The sequence below is a fragment of the Quercus robur genome, chromosome 12 (genome assembly GCF_932294415.1).
Source record: "Quercus robur chromosome 12, dhQueRobu3.1, whole genome shotgun sequence".
In the NCBI taxonomy this organism is placed as follows: Eukaryota; Viridiplantae; Streptophyta; class Magnoliopsida; order Fagales; family Fagaceae; genus Quercus; species Quercus robur.
In genome coordinates, this window is record NC_065545.1 from 41,403,852 (window position 1) to 41,427,852 (window position 24,001).

The 24,001-nt window shown below is 38.3% G+C and overlaps 3 protein-coding genes across 3 annotated transcripts; 2 read left to right on the plus strand and 1 right to left on the minus strand.

Annotated features, from left to right (window-relative positions):
- The first annotated feature begins 2,305 nt into the window (after positions 1–2,305).
- LOC126708528 (uncharacterized) lies at positions 2,306–3,070 on the plus strand. Its single transcript, XM_050408316.1, has one exon. The coding sequence runs from the start codon at positions 2,306–2,308 to the stop codon at positions 3,068–3,070; it is 765 nt and encodes a 254-aa protein (XP_050264273.1).
- Positions 3,071–8,299: 5,229 nt separating this feature from the next.
- On the minus strand, positions 8,300–13,674 carry LOC126710586 (uncharacterized). Its single transcript, XM_050411120.1, has 2 exons — positions 9,320–13,674; positions 8,300–9,219 (listed from the first exon to the last, which is right to left on the minus strand). The coding sequence occupies exon 1, from the start codon at positions 13,509–13,511 to the stop codon at positions 13,185–13,187; it is 327 nt and encodes a 108-aa protein (XP_050267077.1). The 5' UTR covers positions 13,512–13,674; the 3' UTR covers positions 8,300–9,219; positions 9,320–13,184.
- Positions 13,675–18,338: 4,664 nt separating this feature from the next.
- Positions 18,339–19,410, plus strand: LOC126710585 (uncharacterized). The gene has a single exon (XM_050411119.1). The coding sequence runs from the start codon at positions 18,465–18,467 to the stop codon at positions 19,179–19,181; it is 717 nt and encodes a 238-aa protein (XP_050267076.1). The 5' UTR covers positions 18,339–18,464; the 3' UTR covers positions 19,182–19,410.
- Positions 19,411–24,001: the final 4,591 nt, after the last annotated feature.

Sequence of the window (24,001 nt, forward strand, 5' to 3'; positions counted from 1 at the left end):
AACTTTTGAAATCACCAAAATCCTGTTTCCATTTTCCATTGTCCAAACTCAAAATTTTGAGTTTTTGAGTGATGGAAACAATCATCCAAAACCAAGCCAAACACTTTGTCATCTGTGGGACCCACTGGTTTTGGATGATGGATCATGAAAACTAAGTGATATCACTCAATTTTGGTGCTATCCAAACAAACTCTTAGCCTCTTCAACCAAATGGCCATAAGTAGCAAAAGAAACCACTTCAGAATTTAGAGCATTGATAATACATTCTGAATCACCCTCTAAAAAAATGGAAGAAGCACCAATGTTGAGAGCAAAGTGAAGGGCTTTGACAGTGGCAATAACTTCCACAGCTGCCATCGAGTTTGGGAGATGGATTTTTTCTACCATGGAGGCTACGACCAATCCTTTCTCATCTCAGAGCACTACCCCAATCCCTGCTGCATTCTCTTCCCAAAACACAGGTCCATCAAAATTCACTTTGAGGTGACAATATGGTGGTGGTTTCCATTTAATTCTTTGAGGAACCCGATTAGTTGAGTCTGGAAGCTTTGGTGGGATGGCTCTTAAGAGGCTTGCTTGAGTTGTTAAAACATCTGGAATAACTTGATCAATTAGGTAAGATCTGTTGTTAGCTCTAATTGCATTCCTTCGAAACCAGACTGTCCAGACCATGGTGGCAAAAACTCAAGATCTTTCTCCTCTTTGAAACTCTGAAATTGTTTGAAGGATCGAAAATTCCAACTGGAGTTTAAATTCTAAACCGGGTCTAGATAAGGGCACAACCAGAGAGTATGGAGAACATCTTCAGAACCAGCTTTACAATGATCACAAATATCTTCCCCAAGGATATTGAGATGTACTCAAGTTTTTCCTCTTGAGATCAAAACCTGCTCCAAGCAAACAGGTACATCCAGAGAGTTGCCATATGGTTTAATGGTTGACGTCAAGGTTACATTACTCATCCTACCAAATCATTCCCACTATTGGTCTTCATGGGTGGAAGTTAAAAAAAAAAGTAGAAGAGTATGTTCTTAGAGGGGAACATAGATATCAAAAATTTGAATCCAAGTAGGTGTGCTACTTATCCATAATAAGAACTTTCAAATGAAATTAAGTGTCATTTGTGCTTAGGAAGCAAATTGATTATTTTTTATAAGTCTTCGTAGTGTTTGATATTAGCCCAAACTTTAGGGGTGATTTTTTTTTTTTTTTGGGTATTTTACCATTTATTTATTACTATAGATCATACTATATTGCATACTTCTTTTTGGTATAATAACACAAGAATTGGTTCCTTGTCTTGGGACATGAGATTTACGAAGTTATAGGTTCCAAATCTCTAATGAACATCATGGGGCCACCTTCAAGAGATCTCTCCATATTATGTGTGTAAGAATGAAATCCGAACACACCATAGCATGCTCAGCAGTTTCCGGGAAACATTACTGCCGAGCATTATCACTTAAGTTGGAACCAAGTTCCAAGGCCACATTCGCCACATTCCACTCTCACCTAAACATCCACTTACGACAGATGATATTAGACCTTTAATTGCACTAACTATGGCAGTAATCATGATCTCTCCACTAATTTAGAGCTATAAATATGAGAAGTTGGGGAAGGAAAATGGTTGTTGAGAGGTTCACAAAAAGAGAGAGAGAGAGAGTAGAGCAAAACAGCGATTCAAAAAGAGAGAGGATAAACTACGTTAAGTCTTTGTGCCAAGAACGACCCAAAGTAGGAAATCCTAAGCCCACCATATAAGTAAGTTGTGAGCCTAAGTGAGGTCAAGCCCAATAACCTCATTTCCGGCATGCACAATTGACGCCCACCGTAGGGCTATCCTACGAAACTATGGTTCGACTAAGACTCAAGCATGGGAAATGTCCGAAGGGTGTTCGGGAGGCCAAGCCAAGAACGGATCGGTAAGATCTTCTCAGGACTCCACATGGCGGGAAAGAAGACAAAAAAGGCATGAGGATAAGGAGCGTGAGCGTAGAAAAGAAGAATCTGGCCTAGGGAAGGGGTCAAACCAGACTCACCGAACAATGTCGGGTGCCTCGGGGCATGGGCAACATAATAAGAGAGACCAAGAGTTGGAGCGATTGTGCAGACTGGTGAGGGATTTGGAGTTGGAGGCAAAGGGTTGGCGCCAGAGAAGGGACCGAGACAACCGAGAAAGAAGGGACGGTAGTGTGGGAAATCAAGGTGAGGAGAGGTCTAGCTAGTCCGGTTCCGACAATTCCGAGACCGTTCACTTTCCCGAGAATCACACCGACACAGGAACCGCTCGCACTCCCGCAAGATGCGTCAGCGCCGAAACCGTTCACGTTCACGCAGATATGACGACCGTGGTTCGGATTCCCCGAAGGAACGACAGCCCTACAATGCTGCCATGGACGCAATGAGCCGGGCCTTACGAAGAGCTGCTCGGTTGTCATTCTCAAACGAAATTGAACAGGCCTTTATGCTGAGCCGATTTACACTGCCACCGTTTAACTCCTATGATGGGAAGACAGACCCGATGGAACACGTCAGTCATTATATCCATATGATGCCTTTGCATACACACAATGATACGCTGATGTGTAAGGTGTTCCTCTCAAGTCTTGGCTCCACGACCTTGAGATGGTTTAATCGGTTACAAAAAGGTTCCATTCACAATTTTGCCGAGCTGATCCAGGAGTTTGGCGTTCAATTCGTGATGTGTAGTCGGGTGCCACAACCGGTGGACCCGCTGCTTTCCATAAAAATGAGGGTCGGTGAAACCCTTTGGAGTTATGCCAGTCGGTATTGGGAGCTATACAATGAAATCGGTGGGGGTAATGAGAAGATTGCGGCAAGCACTTTCAGGATGGGGCTTCCCGAGGACTCTAAACTACGGGAGTCGCTGACGAAAAGACCACCCGGGGATATGAGGCAACTTATGAGGCGTATTAAGAAGTATAAACGTCTCGAAGATGATCGGCTGCAGAGTAAGGGTAAGGCCCCGTTGCTGAGTCACTCCTGGCAGGGCGTTTTTCCCACGAGACCAAGGAAGGATTTTAGGATGCAAGAACCAAAAGCATAAATTGGAGGGGTGAATGTAGCGTTCAAAGAGCTGGTACACAAAATTTTAGACTGGATTAAGAACGAATCGTTCTTTAGGTGGCTGAACAAGATGGGGGGAGACCCATCCCGAAGAAATCAAAACTTGTACTACACATACCACAGAGATAAAGGGCACACCATCGAGCAGTGCCGAGTATTAAAAGTTCATTTGGGGCAACTAGTGAAGGCAGGATATTTGAAAGAGTTCGTAGTGGATTCCGGTAACCGGGATGCTGGCCATGGTGCTCAGCAAAAAGGGAACCCCTTCCCGCCACCATTGGGAGTGATCAAGGTCATCCATGCTGCCCCGAAGGGTGCGGCCATAACCAGAAGAGGAGTATTAACAGTGACGCCCAAAGAAACCTGCACAAAAAGACAACCACTCGAAAGAGGATGAAAGTTGGCTGGTTGGCAATTTCTTTTGACGAGGAAGATCTAAAGGGAACAATCCAACCACACGACGATGCGTTGGTAGTAACAGCACGGATAAGCGGCTTCTTAGTGAAAAGGGTGATGATAGACCAAGGAAGCGGAGCTAACGTAATATACCCAGATCTATTCAAGGGGCTCGGATTAAAAAATCAAGACTTGACGAAGTATGATACGCCGTTGGTCTCATTTGATAGAAGAGTGGTGATCCCCGAGGGTCAAATTTCCCTTTCGGGGAATATGGAGGGCAAGAAAGTGATGGTGACCTTCATAGTAGTCAGATCATTCTCCCCATACCCGGCAATCCTAGGAAGGCTATGGATTCACGCAATGAAGGCTGTTCCGTCCACCCTGCATGTAAAAGTTAAATTTCCTACTGAGCATGGAGTTGCCATGGTACGAGGAAACCAGCAAGTGGCTAAGCAGTGCCTGGTCGCAACAGTCAGGTGGAAAGGCGAGCAGGTTGAACAAAAGGAAACCACCGAAAGAGCATCTTCATAGCAATTACAGAAGCCCCGAGAAGAAGTAGGGGCAAGTTGTGCTGAGGATCTGTTGAAGGTCAAAATTTTTCCAGACACTGACAAGTATTTTCAAATAGGGACGAGCATGAAAGACCAGGATATGGTAGAAATGTTGTTATTCATTTTGCAAAATGTGGATGTCTTTGTATGGAGTCCGTATGAAGTGCCCGGGGTAGACCCCGAGTTCATTGTCCATAAGCTCAATGTGGACCCGTCATTCCCCCCGAAGAAGCAAAAGCCTAGAAAAGCATCAAAAGAGCATGTTGACGCAGTCAAGTTGGAAGTCCAGAGGCTGAAGAAAGCTGGGGGGATAAGAGAAATCTTCTTCCCTGAATGGTTAGCAAATACCGTGGTAGTGAAGAAAAAGAATGGCAAGTGGAAGGTTTGTGTGGACCTCACAAACTTAAATCGGGCATGCCCGAAAGACCCGTTCCCGATGCCGAAGATTGATCAATTGGTAGATGCTACATACGGACACCCGAGGATGAGCTTCTTGGACGCCATTCAGGGGTATCATTAGATTGCCCTGGCACCCGAGGACCGAGAGAAGACAGCATTCATCTCCCCAGATGCAAACTATCACTATGACGTGATGCCATTTGGTTTGAAAAACGCCGAAGCCACGTACCAACGGATGATGACAAGGATGTTCCAAGATAAAATTGGGTGCACGGTAGAAGTATAGATCGACGATATGGTAGTGAAGAGTAAACAAGAAGCACAGCATGTAGGAGATCTTTAGGGAGTGTTTGAGGTGCTCCGACAACATAAGTTGCGCCTAAATGCTGAGATTTGCACTTTCGACATGGGGGCTAGTAAGTTCTTGAGGTATCTGATCACTAATCGGGGGATAGAGGCCAACCTTGACCAGATCGAAGCCGTGAATCGTCTCAAGCCGCCGAGCAATCCCAAAGAAGTGCAAGTATTGACCGGGATGTTAGCCGCACTTAATCGATTCATTTCCAAATTTGCTGATCGCTGTAGACCGTTTTATCAGCTTCTGAAGAAGTGGAAGGGATTTCAGTGGGATGAGGAGTGTGACAAAGCCTTTCGAGATCTGAAGGAGTATCTGACACAAGTGCCCATGTTAACGACCGCAGATTTCGGAGAAGATTTATTCATGTACCTCTCGGTGCCCGATCACACCGTAAGCGCTATGCTGCTGAGGGACCGAGGAATACAGCAATCGGTGTATTACATAAGCAAAACCTTGGTTGATGCCGAGACAAGATACCTACCTTTGGAGAAATTAGTGTTGCCCCTGGTGCACGCCACAAGGAAGCTACCACATTATTTTCAGGCTCATACTGTGTTTGTCATGACCAAGTATCCTTTACAGTTGTTGTTAAAAAGATTAGACTTCACGAGCCGAATAGCTAAGTGGGGGACTCGGCTAGGTTCCTTTGACATAAGGTACAGGCCGCGAAGCTCAGTAAAGGGGCAAGTCCTTGCTGATTTCGTTACGGAGTTCTCCCCTAGGAACGACGGGAAGATGATCTGTAATGTAGAGAATCGCCCGTGGAAGGTGTTTGTGGACGGCACTTTGAGTGCTATGGGGGTCGGAGCTGGAATTGTCGTAATCACTTCAGAAGGTATACGACTGGAGCATTCCTTCAGATAGGGGTTCAAAGCTTCTAATAACGAGGTTGAGTACGAGGCCTTTCTTGCCGGATTGAGGACCGTTTTATGCCTCGGCGCACGAGATGTGGAGATTTATTCGGATTCTCAGCAGGTTGTGTACTAGATCCAGGGAAGCTTTGAAGCTCGAGATTCTCGGATGAAAGCCTATCTGAGTGCAGCAAAGAAAATCATTAATAAGTTCGGAACAGTAAAGGTGGCCCAAGTCGGCCGGGCACAAAACAGACACGTTGACTCACTAGCCACGTTAGCCTTGTCAATGATCGAGGAGGTTCCTCGGCTTATCAAAGTAGAGCTTATAAAGGAGCCAAGTATTGGTATGGAAGATAATTGTATCTCGACCGAGGTCGACATCGCCATGATTTCAACAACTAGGCCGTGTTGGATGGACCCGATCATTGACTTCTTGGCCGAGGATAGAGTTCCAGACAATGAAAAAAAGGCCAAAAAGATTCGTCAGGTGGCTTCCCGGTATTGGTTGTTAGCAGATTGCAAATTATACCGGAGGTCTTTTAGAGAACCATACATGTTATGCTTGCATCTCGAGAAAGTAAATGAGCTTCTGTTCGAGCTGCATGACGGCGTGTGTGGTAGTCATATTGGGGGATGCTCGTTAGCACTTAAAGCGATAACTCAAGGATTTTGGTGGCCGCAGATGTAGAAAGATGCAACGGAATATGCAAGGAAATATGAACAATGCCAAAAACACGCTCCCTTGATCCACCAGCCAGCAAGTCATTTAAACCCCATTAATAGTCCATGGTCGTTTACACAATGGGGGCTAGACATCCTCGGCCCATTCCCCCGAGTAACAGGTAACCGCCGATTCGTGTTGGTGGCGGTTGATTATTTCACGATATGGCGGAAGCCGAGACCCTGGCAAATATCTGGGATGTAGACGTGAAGAAGTTTGTATGGAAGAACATAGTCACGAGATTTGGGGTGCCGGACTCACTGATATCAGACAATGGGCTACAGTTTGACAGCAAAGCTTTTCAAACCTTTTGCAGCGATCTCAGCATCAAGAACAGGTATTCTACTCCGGCATATCCCCAAAGCAACGGCCAAGCTGAGGCAACTAACAAGACCATTTTGAACGGGTTGAAGAAAAGGTTGGACGAGGCAAAGGGAAGATGGGCCAAGGAACTACCTAACATTTTGTGGGCTTACCGTACAACCCCCAGAAGGTCCACAGGGGAGACTCCGTTCTCCTTGACGTATGGAGCAGAAGCCGTGATACCGACCGAAGTGAACCTGTGTAGTGCACGGGTTACAGGATTTGACCCCATCCAGACGATGGTTTAATGCTAGAGCACTTGGATTGGTTGGAAGAGTGCCGAGAAGCAGCAATAGTACGGCTCGCAGAATACCAGCAGAGACTTGCCCAACGATACAACCGAGATGTAAAAACTAGAGAATTCAGTGCCGGGGACTTGGTGCTGAGAAAAGTTGTGGAAAACATGTGAGACGCAGGTGCAGGGAAGTTAGCTCAAACGTGGGAAGGACCGTACAGAGTTACTGCCATTGCAGGTGCAGAAGTGTACTATTTAGAAGACCTTGACGAGAAGCCACTCCCTCGGCCATGGAATGTCCACAACCTAAAGAAGTTTTACCACTGACCATTCGTGCACGGAAACGTAAGTCTAAACTTTGTACACTGCTCTAGTCAATATAATGATGAAGTTCCTTGTTGTAGCTATATTCAATTTCATTATTCCACACTAAGTATTAATTAATTGCATATTTAGTATTAATGGATTACATTAAGAACAAAAACCTCATTCTCGGTTCGATCAATATCACCGAGTAGGTGGAAACCTTATTCTTATAAAAAAAAAATCCTAAGAATAGAAACCTCATTCTCGGTTTGATCAATATCACCGAGCAGGTGGAAACCTTATTCTTATAAAAAAAAATCCTAAGGACAGAAACCTCAGTCTCGGTTCGATCAATATCACCAAGCATGTGGAAACCTTATTCTTATAAAAAATATCCTAAGGACAGAAACCTCATTCTCAATTCGATCAAAATCACCGAGCAGGTGGAAACCTTATTCTTATAAAAAATCCTAAGGACAGAAATCTCATTCTCGATTCGATCAAACTCGCCGAGCAGGTGGAAACCTTATTCTTATAAAAAAATCCTAAGGACAAAAACATCATTCTCGGTTCGATCAGTATCACCGAGCAAATGGAAACCTTATTCTTATAAAAAATCTTAAGGACAGAAACCTCATTCTCGATTCGATCAAAATCGCCGAGCAAGTGGAAACCTTATTCTTATAAAAAAATTCTAAGAACAGAAACCTCATTCTTGGTTCGATCAATATCACCGAGCAGGTGGAAACCTTATTCTTATAAAAAAAAATCCTAAGGACAAAGACCTCACTCTCGGTTCGATCAACATCACTGAGCATGGGAAACCTTATGCCAGAACATGAGGCAGCTTGCCGTTCATCTTCTCAAGAAAGAAAATATGTGTTGTGTAAAACACCCAATATATGGGGGCTTGATTTATCCCACTGTACAAATCATCTCCGACCATAAATGTAAGAAGATAAGTGGCAACAACAAAAAAGAAGGGAAGGAAACAATACATAACAAAACAATAACCAAGCATGATCAAAGCAAACACATGACGAATAAATCATTATCCAAATAAATTTAACAAAAAAATAGAATCAATGTTTCGTCGCCAAACCCAGCAACTGCATACGGGTCATTCTCGGGAAATAAATAAATTGTTCAGTCACCACAGCCCGGTGACATAGGCAAGTTTACTGGAAAAGAAATAGTATTAAAAGGCAATAAAAAGAAATAAAAGCATTAAAGAGTCGATTCAGCAATTAAGTTGATGGAACGGAGGGTCCGAACTGATCAGCTGCGTCGGTCTGCTGCTGGTTGGCCATGGGAGAAAGTAGATCCCCACCGTGTTGATCTTGAGCACGAAGGATGCTGGTGGCTTCTGTCTCATCTAGCACCGCATGTGCATCAATCTATTCCACCAGTTCCCTCATGCTTGCCGTTTCCTCCTCGTCAATGGGGACCGGGTGGTTCTGCACGACAACGGTTGAGCTCAGGAAGGGAATCTAACCGGGATCTCTCAGAGGGGAATCCTCAGGGGCCCCTAAAATCTGCAGAGCAGCAAACCACTCGACGTCAAAACCCAACTTTCAAGCCTGATTCACAACTGGGTCCGTGGAATTCTCAGCGTCAGCGAACCCTTCATTGTACCATTTCTCCTCGCAAGCCTCCAAAGCCGCTCTCAGGTTGGCAAGTTCCTTGGCTTGAGCCGTGTTCAGATTGATTGCCTCGGCTAGCTTAAGGTCCATCTCATTCTGCTTAGCCAAGACTTCCGCGGACCTTTTCTCCGCCATTGCTCTATTCTTCTCCGCGACAGCAACTTTTTTCTCTGCAGTGTCAGCCACCTTTATTTTCTCCTTAGCCATTTTAATAGCCGTCTCCCTTGCAGCCCTCTCCCAGTCAGCTTTCTCAGCAAGTTCTTTTGCGCGACCATCCAAGATATGGGCCAGTTGAGCAGCCTAACAAAGTAATAAAAATTAGTACGGCAATAAAACGAAAGGTAAATGAAAGATAATGAATGTGTAAAGGATAGTGAAGAATTAGTAAGTAAAGGGTTACCGCGACAGTATGCCACTGTAGCTTTCGCCCCATGGACTCCTCCGACCTTCTTCAAAGGCATGCACGTCTTCGGGCAGAAGGAGGCCCTGCGCCAGAGTCTGGGCAATGCAGCCCCCTTCACCTTTCTCCCACATCCGCACACAAGCATTTGCAGGAAGTGGCTTGCCGTCCAACAGAAACTTAGGCTTCCACACCTACACGGCTTGGGAGAAGGATGCTACGCTCGGCCCGACTTGGGTTTGCGGCTCCTGAATGACAATGCCGCCGGTTGGTCGGGGAGGAGTCCGGGCTGCTGTACCTCCCGGGCCCGTAGGCGTTTGCTCGGCAACCCTCTGCCTCTTCCAGACTCATCCGGTTTGAGGAGGAGGTGGAGGAGGAGGCGCTTGAATTTGGCTCTAAGAGGGTGGCTGCTGCACAGCTTGCCTCGCACCGAGCACGAAACGGTTTATGGTCATAGCCCTCCGGGTCACCATGTCTTCGCTAAGGAAGGGCTCAGTGTCTAAAAGATCGGTAATGTCAACAACAAATTGCTCGGCTTCCTCTACGGGAGCCTCGGGTTCAATAGGTTCCTCGGGCGGTGCGGGTTCTTCTGAACGGGAACTTCTTCTTGGACTAGCTCGTGGGCGAGCTCTCGGAGACGCCGGGACACACGCTCCACTGACTCGTCCCTCAATGGTGCAAGGTCGTCCGAGCAAGTGTATCGCCTACCCAGCTCCCTAGCTTCACCAACTGTAAACCTCAGCAAAAGGAAATTTGCGTGCCGAACGTCTATGTATGACAAAAGGGGGCTATCAACCAAAAGCGCCTGTTTGAAAGATTGCTAGGTGGAATAAACCGATTCAACTCCGAGGATTAGATGTGATGCCCGGAGCTGTCCGTCCCAATGCACGTATATCTCGGACCAGAGAATGAAATTCAGGTCCCTGACGTGAACTGTCCTGAAATCCGGGACAAACACTTTACCATCTGCAAAGAAAATATATATTTATACATTCATACAAAAAAACGAGATACAATGTTAGTGACCAAATAGATAAAACTACCACAAGTAGAAAAACAGTTAAGTTAGAGATCGATACGAACCCACTTCATGCCGTGAGAGGGGGCAGGGAATTTCTCCGGCAAACCAATTGCCGTGCACCCGGACGAACTCCTTGGCTGAATTCCTATTTGAATCAGGTAGGCATGATATCAGCCGTACCCGTGTATCTTTAGTTTTTAAGTAATAATTGGTATTTTTATTCCCACAAAGACTATACATGTGGTTTATATCATGGTGGTCCACTTGCAAATCAAATGTATGGTTCAACCTATTGATGCAACTAACTACCCGGTAAAAATTGGATGGAAGTTGGTTAGGGCACAGCCCATAATACCTAAGTGTGTTAACTAAAAGAGGGTCCACGGGAAACCTAACCCCGCCCTCTAGAATCGCCATTAGGGGGAAGAAAGCAGTACTGTGCCCTCTGTGGAGAGCAATTTCTCTCTCATGGCAATATGCCACTTCCACATCATTGGGGATATCAAACTTTTGCCTAAAGGTGGCTAAAGATGCGAGATATCTAGAAGACAAGTGAAACCCATTTCAAAGCCTAAAACTGAAGGAAGAAATTCGAAGAAAGAAACCAAAGTAAAAGGAAGGGGTAGAGAACTTACTTTGGGCTCTAAGGAAGGAAAGGTCTCTGAACTGGTGAGTAAGCGCTCAAATGAATGCTCAGCAGAGAGTAAGCTCAGAAAGAGGGAAGTGAAAAAGTGAAAGAACATTCTGAGATGAACTATTTATAGAGGACAAAGAGGACAGAGAGACGTTTAATCAGTAATAAATAGGCACGATTAACGAAAAACTCTACGAATGCCAATGGTAACCGACACATGCATTGCCTCGGTTCATGAACCGTCAGGTAATAATGACAACTGAACCTGGTGGCCCGGAATAGCACGCCTTTTGATAGAGCATTAATAGGATATCGTAACCGCCCAAGTTTCTACCTGTTAATCTCCCAAAACGAGAATGCCTTTCAGTTCCTTGATTCTTCCCAGTAGCGGGGCATGAATCAAGGGGGGCTAATGTACGGCACCAAGGTTCCCGAACCCAATTGGGCCTTGGATTCAGGCCTAGCAACACGGCCCACATTTTCAATCCCTTTTTACTCCACCCTCACAAACTACAAGTCCAAGTCTCATCACCTAACCATTGCTCGGCGTGAAATTTCCGAATAATAAAGAAAGACTGAAATCTGAACACACCATAGCATGCTCAGCAGTTTCCAGGAAACATTACTGCCGAGCATTATCACTTGAGTTGGAACCAAGTTCCAAGGCCACATTCGCCACATTCCACTCTCACCTAAACATCCACTTACAACAGATGATATTGGACCTTCAATTGCACTAACTATTGCAGTAATCATGATCTCTCCACTAATTTAGAACTATAAATATGAGAAGTTGGGAAAGGAAAATGGTTGTTGAGAGGTTCACAAAAAGAGAGAGAGAGTAGAGCAAAACAGCAATTCAGAAAGAGAGAGGATAAACTATATTGAGTCTCTATGCCGAGAACGACCCAAAGTAGGAAATCTTAAGCCCACCATATAAGTAAGTTGTGAACCCAAGTAAGGTCAAGCCCAACAGCCTCATTTCCAGAGCGCACACCATCCTTAATTGATATGGAATCCTAACACAGAAAAATTAATGGCTTTAATTGTATTATTATATTTGTTTAATTTTCTTAACGAAATCTCACTAATTAATTAATATTAATGCCAACCTGATGGAAGGGGGCCAAGCGGAGACTGTCTGAATTTACTATTTTAGTTCTTGAAAATGAAAAGTAATAAGCTGAGTTTTCAGACGGCCTACCCATGTATCATTTTGACTAGACTAGTCTATCAAAGACCAAATATTTGCATAAAAGAGCCTTCAATTATTTTTTTATGTTTTCTTTTTAATGAATTTTGACCAGTCTATCAAAGACCAAATAATTTCCTAAGAGCCTTCAATTATTTTTTTATGTTTTCTTTTTAATGAATTTTGACCAGTCTATCAAAGACCAAATAATTTCCTAATATTGGTTATTAGAAAACTATAGCAACTAAAATTGTCCAACATAAATATTATTTGAATTTTACTACTATTTTGATCGCAAACAAGCAATAAACGTTTGCGTGCAGAGATTTTTCCCCATTAAAATATCCATGTAAATAAATGTGTTATCTGTGATCAATTCTTGCATCTAATCTAAATCCTGAATTAGCTAAACATAAATGATTGCTTGACAATTGAGCATCCAACATAAGTTGTTGAAGACGTACTAGGAATCTTTCAACTCAACTTGTATGGGGTTTTTTATGTTTTGTTTCTTCCATGATATCTTCATCTATATATACAGTAAGAAGATTACAATTTACCAAGGACTAAATTCACTCAGTAAGATTTCTTCTAAGATTTTAAATTGTTACTGCACAACACTAAAAAATATTGAACTTTGAGAATGAGAAGAGAAGCTCTATAAGTTGAATTCCAAAACCCAATTCTAAGGTAATACTTTTCTTATTTAGAATAAAGAAGAGGTAGTACTCTTTCTAAGTAGTACAGCTTTTTGTTATTGCAAAGGTTAATTTGAGAGGGAGAGAAGACTTGGACTACTAGTGAATTGGACTTTATTTTACGTTCGAACTAAACTTTGTTTTTCATCATATGGACAATTTCATATTGAATATTCATATGGATAGAAAATAAACAAGAGAAATGGATTTACAAATTCCAATTCTGCTGCCAATTCCATATACAACCACATGCATCAAAAATTCAAACTTCAAGGAAGAAAAAAAAAGGAATTTTACAGTACGGTAAAAGTGTAAAACCATTACTTGGTTGTTTCTTCATCATGATTACTAAGCACAGTTTTGATTACAGAAGCATCCATTCTTGCTGATTCTTGCTTCACCCATTTGACAACCCTGTCGGCTTCCCTACTAATCTTCTCCTCCTCCTCCAATGCCTTCTTCAGCTTCCTTTCTTGTTCCTTAACCGAAAAGGTGCTCAAGTCTGATAAAATCTCATCGTTCTTTTCCCACCTTTTGTCGTCTATGTTTGATCCTGAAACCTCGTATCTCCTACCCTTCTTTCCATCGTTCTTGTTGGTGGAGAAACAAAAGCAACAAACTACTCTTTGCGGAGACTCTGACCCCATTAGCAAACTGATCAGAGTTTTAATCAATCAATACCCAGATGTCAAGCTTTGTCCCTTAAAAGCTGTGAGAGTTCTAGAATGGTTATCTATCTGAGGAAGAGGAAACAAAAATGGAACAGGTTTTGGTGGGATGTGGAGGTGATGAATGATGATGTGTATTTGACTATTGGTGGTCATTATCCTCTTATTATTAATCTCTCAATTAACAAATTGCTGAATTGTTGGGACCCAATGGGTATAATTTTCAAAATGATGAGATTGGATCCAATGAAAGGCGCATATTCACTTACTATGAAGTTGGTGGAGGGTTACATCTATTGCAAAGTATAATTCTCTTTTTATGTCATTGAATACCAAATCACGATATTAATTTCATCAAAAAATTATGAGATTGTTTAATAAATTAAAAATAAAAAAATAAAAAAAAATAGAGATGTTTATCCTACATTGGTTTTGTGTGTCTAGTGTCTGCTGTTTATAACTACAATCTACAATTACAAAAGTTAGGTCCTTTTATAGTTATACTCTAATTATGTAATGTATTATGAACCCAGTTTAGTATTACTATTTACTCAAAAAAAAGAAAGTGGGGATGTTTATCCCATATTGGTTGTATGTATCTAGTGTTTATAACCCCAAAGTACAACTACAAAAAGGCCTAATAAGTATTATAAACCCGATTTAAAACACTATTATTATTTTTGTGACTAGTATCAGCTGTTTATAACCCTATTTTACAACTACAAAGGTTAGGTCCTTTTATAGTTGTACTATGGTTATATAATGTATTATAACTCCAGTCTACAACTATAAAGGTTAGGCCCTTTTGTAATTGTACTCTGATTATGTAATGTATTATAAATCAAGTTTAAAACACTATTATTATTTTCGTGTATGTTCTAATAAGTATTATTGTTTACTCAAAAAAAAAAAAAAATAGGGATGTTTATCCCATATTAGTTGTGTGTGTCTAGTGTTTATAAACCCGGAGTATAACTACAAAAGGGTCTAATAAGTATTATAAACCCGATTTAAAACACTATCATTATTTTCATGTCTAGTGTCCGCTGTTTATAACCTTAGTATACAACTATAAAAGTTAGGTCTTTTTGTAGTTATACTCTGGTTATATAATGTATTATAAACTTGGTTTAAAATATTATTATTATTTTCGTGTGTGTTTTAATAAATATTACTATTTACTCAAAAAAAATTAAAAGAACAGTCACTAGAGAAAATGGTGAGATTGAAGCAATTAATATATACCAGTAAAATTCAAAATATTATTGACTTTTGTATCTAATTTCATTGTAAATATGTTTTCACCACCTTTTTGTGGGTCATTTGATTAAAGACATTGTGTCTTCAATTAATTCTTTAAAATTTCTTTCTTTCTCTTATACGCGTCGGCAAGGCAATTCTTTGGCACATGCACTAACCCGGAGAGAAAGACATTCTTTTCCTATTTTAGTTTGGAGGAATTCTTTCCCTTTTGACATTTACAAGTTTTATGTTTATGATGTTTTAGCAATAAAATAGCTTGGTCTGCTTTTTGGCCAGTTTCTCAACAAAAAAAAAATCATTGTAATGTATTATAAAAATAAAAATAAAAGTGTATGAGAAAATGTAATTTTTCAAACTCTTGTTTCATGGATGTAGCTCACAAGATCGAAGCACGTAAACTCTCTTATCTCTTTTCTCTATCACTCTATCAAAAATGTAAAGAACATCTAAACTTATGAAGAGAATACGGTATTTTAAGTGTTAACTTTTTTCATAATTCCAAATTTAATTCCTATAAGCACCTGACCTTGGTTATTTTATTCAAACCAACTAAAGGTCTTGATGGTTTTCCTAAAATAACTTAAGCATGTGGTCATTTTGTTCAAATCTACTAGAGAAAATTCATGGTTTTAATAGTTTTATAATATTTTCTTCCTATAACTGATGATATAAGAGTTTAACGTCTCAACTTGTTATAGGTACAATTTGAGAAATTATGGGTAGCTTATCTTGTGGAGAAAAAGAGATAATCACTCTCATATTAATAATTAATTAACAATATATATTAAAAACCTTGTAACTTAATTGACATCTTTTAGGGTTTTTAACCGAGATATTTAATGTTCAAATTTTTATCTTATTTGCTTAAATTGAAGATAAATAGACGATGATTATGGATGGAGAAAATAAATAAATAAGAAGAAGGAGAAGTAATAATAATGATTTGTTGTGGGCCTTGAATAATTTGTGATGTGATGTGAAGAGCTTCCACGCCTCAAATGTTTAGGTTAATTGATTGTTGGGAGGATTAAGTTTAGGGTTCATTTGAGTCTCAAAAATAATAATAATGATTAGGAATCATTTAGAGTTAGTTTCCTCAGGTTGATCTAAAACTGGTTGATTGATTCAAAAAAGTAGCGGAGTGGGTGGATTAAAAAGCGAAACCCTCCAGGCTTATCTATGTATATTGGTGATCAGAATGTTGAGTAAAAGCATTAATTGTTGACCTTAACTGCCAAATTCAGCTATCGATGTTTCATTAATTTGGCTTTAGAGGAAAGCTCCTCTCTATGAGTTTTCTTTTTGGGCGGAAAGGAAAAAGATGTATAGATTCTAAAGTCTAAACCCCCTCCCAGCCCAATTAAAAAATAATTCGTAAACCTAAACCAAACATTCATTCTTTAGCTCCTTTTCTCTCTCTTTTAAATATTCCTTGTTGCATATTGGTTGTTGATGACTAAAGCTTGTTTGTTCTTTGCTATTTGTTTTAATTAAAGTTGTTTATAACAACTTTTTTTTTTTATATAATGAACTGCAAATTTATATTTTATATTAGGACAGATCATTTGATTCTCAAAAAATTTAAAAAGACAGATTATAATAACATTTTTTTATAATAAACTGTAAATATATTTTTATTTTAAGGAAGATTATTTTATTCTAAAAAAAAAAAAAAAAAAGAGATTATTTTGTACAATAGAAAAAAGAAAAGAATGGTTGTCTTCTTAGCGTATATATAATTGCCTCATTGACTCTTACAAACTCAAAGTCTCAAAGCTTAGGCTGCTATGTTACATAAATTTCACAAAAAAAATTGAGAATATAAATTTGGAATACTTAAAAAAGAAATCAACCAAACAAAAAGAGCAAGATTTTTTTTTTTTTTTTTTTGGTCACCACTAAGCTAACCTCCACAAGACACAACACACAAGTCCCTTCAGTTAATCTATATCGCAAACTTAGTAAAAGTACATTCAACATGCTAATAGCATTTTGCATTTTAGCTCAATTAAGACTTTTTGGTGTTTCCAACCAAAACATCTATGAATCAAAATCCTCTTCCTTTAACTATTGAATTATAAAAATAAAATAAAAACTATATTCAACATGTATCTTGTAGAAGCCCATCTCGTAAGAAAAGTAACCATATGAACGGGTATAGACTTATTTGTTTCTTTATAAAAAACTTGATAGTAGAGATGTCATTTCTTAAAAATTTTGGGTAGGGGCAATGTAAATTCATTAAACCTCAAAAGAAGTTTGTGTAATTTACCCTAAACTTTAAAAGCAGAAAAATCAAGATTGTTTGTAAGGGTACCCAACTTCCTAAGGCCATAACTTTTGAACCTAAAGTCCAATTGATGCAAAATTGGTGTTGGTGGAAATATAATTCCATACATTTTCAAATAAATAAATAAAAAACAAGAGAGAGAGAGTCTTTGCTCCAATAACTCAATATATTATTATTATTATTATTATTATTATATAATAGGTTTATTTAAAATATTTTATTATATGATGGGTTACTTTGTGCTAATATTAAAATTTGGGTTGATAGGAGAATATAAAGATCAAAGTGCAAACCCATCAGGTGATACTTCATTGTCAGTGTTACTGAGACGCAAGTTTGGAGTTAGGAGAGCTGAAAAAGACCAAAGATAAAGAAAAATGGTGGATTAGAATCATTAGACTAGTGTGCATACAGACAATGATATCACTGTAATAGAACAAACACAGAAGAAAAATTGTTCAGAACCAAATTAAAGAAGAATAGCAGTAATACACCAAATTTCCACAATATTTTTCATAATAATTAAAATAACAAGAATTTTTTATTAATTCTAATTTAAAACCTTCATTTAAAATTTATAATATTATTATTATCTACCATTTACAATTTATAATAGCACACTAGTGAAACATTATGTGTGTGTTTGGATAGAACTTATTTTGCTGAAACTGAAAACTGAAAACTGAAAACACTGTAGCAAAATAATTTTTAAATGTGTGAATAGTGCTGTGGGACCCATTTTTAATGAAAAAATTGATAAAAAATGAAATTTGTGGGTCCGTGAACAGTGCATATATGCACTGTTCACTGCAGAAAGTCAATATTTGCGGTTACTGTTCATTGAACAGTAACCGCAAAACGCGTGAAAACCAAAACGCGTGAAAACCCAAAAAAAAAAAAAAAAAAAAAAAAGGAACAAAACGCAGCTCCAAACGCAGAAGCTGAATACAAACAGACCCTAAATATACAAAAATAAAAATAATTTGACAAAACTTTTCATAATTGTCAATATAATATATTATCAGAAACATTTTGTCAATTCCTTCTCAAAAAAAAAAAAAAAAAAACATTTTGTCAATTTAAAATACAGTGAATTTTATGTATATATATTGCATTACTGTCTGTTTTTTTCTTTTTTATCTGTTTTTATTGATATTAGCTCCTAATCTGAGTGGGCCCGAATGTGTGTGGACCCCACTCGTTGAAAAAGAAAAGTATGAAAATTAAAAGCAAGAAATTCCTAAAGCATGAGTTAGCCGTTGGGGAGAGAGAGAAACATGTTCTACAATCTTCTTTCCTACTGGGTAACACTGCATTTTTCACTCCCTAAACACCAAAAAAAAAATTGAAGCCCACAGCCAAATTTAGAGTTTATTCCAATGGCTGATTTCAGGTGCTTATCAGACACAGACGACGAGGAAGAGTCAGCAGCAGTGGAAGAGCTAATCTCACAAGCAAAAGACCTTTGTGTTCTTGAGCAAGTTGCTGCTATTCGCTGCTCTTCTTTCACTGACTCTGTCCTCCCCACTGACCTTGAGTCCCGCTTCCGCAAGCTCAAATCTTTTCCACTCACTAATAAGCCTAAGCCGAAGCCAGATCATTCTGCCAATTCCGATTTTTCGCTTTCAAAAACGCCTCCCAATCCAAAATCACCACCCGATTTGTCAGTGGAAAAGGGGGTTTTCTCAGATTTGGAAGAAAACCCAGATCCAGTTTTGAAGCATGAGTCTTCAAAATTATCAAAATCTCTATCTGGGTCTTCGTCATCGATGGATTTTTCGCCTTCTCCGCCGAAGAAAACAGGTTGCTTTTTCTGCCTTTCTCCAAAGAAGGCATCTTCTCATGATCATCATCAGAAGAAGAAGAGTAAGAAGAGTAAGGAGAATGGTCTTGATTGGGACATGAACAATGAATTTTTATCGGATTTGAGCACCTTTTCGACGAAGAAGCAGCAGAAGATGCTAAAAAAGGCTATGAAAGAGGAAGAGAAGATTAACCGGGAGGCCCAAAAAATTGTCAACTGGGCTAAGCAATCGTCTGCTAGGTTGAGTGTTGTTTCGGGCATTCATGATGATGAGCTAAGTGATAGTAATTAGAAGTATAGTTTTTGGTAATCTTGGCCTTCAATTTTTACACTTTGAAACAATATATAGTATAAGAGCTGTTGCTCTTGACTGTTGTCATTATTGTAGACAGTCATATACCAGATAATCATGTTTTGTTCTGTTTTTTTTTTTTTTTTACTAAATATATGTTGTAAAGGTGATGTATGTTTGGAAATTGGAAGAATTTATTTATATGGAAGTATTGGAAAAATTGTCTTGATGTGGTTCTTTATGTAATGCATTGCTTCTAAATAATTTCCAATGCTTTATATCTATTGGAGTGTCATAGTTTACAGTTATGTTTTTCTGTGGACTTCTTTGAATCGCATGTTTCTTGGAAGTTGAAACTACTTATTAGTGTAAAATAATAGCTTCTTATATAGTAATTAGAGTATAGTTTTTGTAATCTTGGCCTTCAATTTTTACACTTGGAAACAATATATAGTATAAAAGCTGATGCTGTTTTCGCTATTGTTGTTCTGCTTTTTTTTTTACTAAAGATATGTTGTGGTAATGTTTGTTTGGAAATTGGAAGGATTTATCTATATGGAACTATCAGCAAAGTTGTCTAGATGTGGTTCTTTATGTAATGCATTGCTTCTAAATAGCTTCCAATGCCTTGTATCTGTTGGAGTGTCATAGTTCAATATTATGTTTTCCGTGGACTTGTGTTAGTTGAAACTAGTGATTACTGTAAATTAATCTTATTCCTCTTGTTTTGCAGTATTACTTTCTAAACTTAATTTGTTGTGTGAAGTTTTCACCTATTTTAAATATTGAACTAATATTCTATTTGCTGAGGTCTAACTAGTCTGCTTCCCTTGTCATTGTGTTAATTGAAATGAGAAGGATAGGAGACTGCAATCTTCATATCAAATTCCATATTTGTTGCAGATCAAAGAAGCTTAACAAATAAATAAATGGTGGATAAGAATGATTATGGTGTCCATCCCGGTTACCAAATCCTGAATCTTATCCCTGTTAGTTCAAAATCAATATACTTAATCATTAAGGGACTCTTCAACAATGACATTGAAGGCCTTGATTCTGGAGGGACAATCGCCTTCAATATATACTGAAGCACCAACTAAGATGTAATAAGAAGAAAAGATCAAGGGGAACCATGATCAGCAATGTTACTGTTCTGGAATTTTATGTATCAGTTCATATTATTTCATTCTTGTCATAACAATAGAATTGATATCTGTAATTTATCATAGGGACTGTATGTGGAAGCAATAATATTTGTTGCAATTAGGCACTTTCACAAGCAGCGCAGGTTATGTTAATCCTATTTGGCTGATACAATGCACTTTGTTGTGGACCTTCTTGCTCCATGATTCATGGATCTCTTAAAGGATGTAAGTATTTTAAAGCTTTGTTTAATTTGTCTTTTCTCAGATTTACAAGTCATGGGGTCATGAAATTGCCTTTCAGGGACTTGTCTTCATGGATCATTCCTTGTGTTGGTGTTGTTCATGAGCCCTACATTTGTGAGAAGCTTCACTAGGATAGGGGAATTTCCCATTTTATTTTCTGGATGATGTCCATCTGATTTTCACTCTAGTTCATTGACAACGTGAAAGAGCATTTGAGTACCTGACTAGACTGTTGAAGATAAGAAAATCCTAGTATGATACCATGTGGCTGCAACCACCAGTTTTCACTCTTTTTGTAATTGTATGTGGTTCTGGGTATCTTTAGCAGCTTGCATACAAATTTGGGGAAGATAGAGGTGAGGAACTTGGGTTTTGATAGTTATCTAGTCGAGGCGCTCATATGGAACAAGGATCAAAAGCTCCTCATGTTCTCATATTTCCCCTTCCAGCACAGGGACCTGTCAACACCATACTCAATAAAGCAGAGCTTTCTTTCACTTGCCAGCCTCAACACCTATTACAACCCCAATAGCCTTGTTGTTTACACCAATATTCTAGCCTGTTTCACGTGTTTTCCTACATTCCAATCCAAGACCATTCCCGGACCTTCCAGCTTGTTAGCATATAGCCATTATTTTTATATTATACATTTCAAATGTATGTGTACATATAAGTAACAGGGACACACTCCTTTCCACACCTAAATTCTCACCATGCTTATGTATCAACTTTTAATTAGATTTTAGCTTTTTTAAGTAAATGTGGTGGACCCATGTGAAGAGTTGACACATAAGCAAGATGTGAATTTGGGTGTAGGAAGTGGTGTGCCCCTACTCCCTAGTTAGCATTACTCGTATACATATTCCTAGATCAAATAATATCAATTACCCTTAACACAGGCATAATAAGAGCCTCTCAAGTCAACTATCTTAGCGTATATATAGGGTGCCTCTACACAATTGAAATACACAGACGTCATATACAGATTCTTTTTTCTTAATCTCAACATAGTGTCAAAGCCACGACTTTGTGGCCTTCAATAGTTTTTGCTTGTCATTGTGCAACTTTGCTCATCACGGGTCAAAATATCAGTTCCTTGTCCTAAGATTGACCAAAGAAAGCAAACCAGAGTCAATTTCGTGCCCTCACGTGCCTCCAACAGCCTTGGTGAGTCATGTCACGTCTCCTCTCGTAGCCTCTCTTTTATTGTCAAAATGACAAAGCCCTAAACTACTTAATCTGATTACCTAAATACCCTTATATTAAATATGAAAAACCCAAACTACCCTTAAATTTAGTAATAAATAATAGTCCAACTTTCACATGCATTAAAAAAAAAAGTTCAAAATATAATTAAATTATTTTCAAAAATAACAATTTTCATTACAAGAATCCCATTAAATGCTCAAATTAAATCTGTTATCAATTTTTTTTTTTTGTTAATTACAAAAAATTAATTTTTCATGGGTAAAATACACAAATTACACTCACTATCAAAAAAATTTATTAAATTATATGGGTCCAAAAAAATCATAAAAATTACTTTTTTAGCAATGGAAAGCATAATTTTTTGTGCGTGTGAAAGAAGACATAGAGTCGTTTACTAACAATTTTTTAAATTTCCCCTCAAAAAAAAAAAAAAACAATTTTTTAAATATGAACTCACTCTAATGCAGAGAAGTTGACTTGACAAATGGCCAAATCAAAGAGTGAATTGTTGTCAAGCTAACATTGGTTATCGATCTAGTTAGTAGTAGGTTAGTCTTTTTCAACTCAGTGAACCTGACCAAGATGCTCTTGCAAAGCGATAAGCTTTTGTCAAATGGGAAATGATATGTTTATAATATTTTCAAAACTTTTTATCAACAAATCTTAAATGACAAGTTGTTACTGGTGGGTAAAAAATTAATTCAGTGATGGGCTCAAATTAGAACTAATAACAATTTACCGCCTAAGATTTGTTATGAAAATGTTGTGAATATAACAGTTCTCTTATCGAATTGATTGATATGATAGGTTTGGTCTTTGTCTTTGAGCGAAAAAGTAGCGAGGGTGGTGGAGGTGCAAGTCCCCACTTGAGCTGCATTCATTCGTGAGAGAGAAAATAGTGAAAAAGATGTGAGCTATGAGGTAGCGGAGGCTCAAGCTATGTGCCAACAATGGAGGTGTGAGCAAGTTCAAGTTGGAGAGAGAGAGGGAGAGTAAAAGCAGGAATTATTAAGTATTTTCAGAGTACAGTAACATGGTGCTTCCTCTTTTTACATTTATGGTAGGGTTCATCATGAATGTGAGAAGAGAGAGCACATGTCATCATAATCTGAGAGTAACTAAAAATTACTCATGTAAAAAATAGAAATGAGAAAAGAAGATATAAGATAGAAAGGGGAAAAGGTGGTAGGATTTGATGAAAAATGTATGGGAACATCAAACAACATCATTTTCTACTTAAAAGCTAATATCCACTAGGCTACATGCTTTTGTTGGTAAAAAAATGGACAATTAATATATTTAAATACAATTAGGAACTATATTTGTTGTTGATGATGGAATTAGGAACTAGATTTATTAAAAAATGTTCATGATATCATCATGGTTCAAACCTTGAAACCTTTCCCTTTTTGGTTCTTTGAACGATTCAAAACTATGAATTTTATAAATTCAAATCAGAAAACAATACAAGAAGTTCAGATGGAGAAATTATTCAATGTATTGGAGGTCAATAAATACGTACTCCCCTCATTCACATAAATAATGGGTCTCACTACGAATAGACAAGAGATTCTCCATCCAAACATTTAATAATGACCTTCTAAAGCTCTTCTAATCAGAACATGTGCTTAAGGCATTTTCTTGACACTTTAAATAATGAGTAAATTTATGCCAAAATCACGCTTTTACACCAGATTGTGTCTTTGTCATAAGATATTCATTAATAGTAAATCTTGGTGTAGGATCATTTAGTATTTCCACCCACAGCACATAAGGACAACAAATTAATAACAATTCATAATAAGAGAGTTAAAGTCATAACTTACAAAAATTAAAATATTTTTAATTTCTTATAATAATCAGTGGCAACTCCAGGAATTTTTTTCAAATTGTTCCTTAAGAAGCATAAATTATACAATCTAATAAAAAGAGAAATTCATATATTAACAATAACAAAAATAAAAAACATACAAATACATAAAGTTTACAATTGCCTTCTATAAGTTTTCATATTTTAAAATCGTTGCATGATAATCTCATTATCAATACTACAAACTGCATCTCTTTCAATGTACACAACCAAGCAATCATTCATCCAATGAAAATAAAACAAATTATGAAACAAAATTTAATTTTATTGGCATAAAAAAATTAAATAGTAAAAAAACTGAGGGTATTCCTAAATTTTTTTTTTAAAGAGTAGACAAATAAAATTTTTTAAAT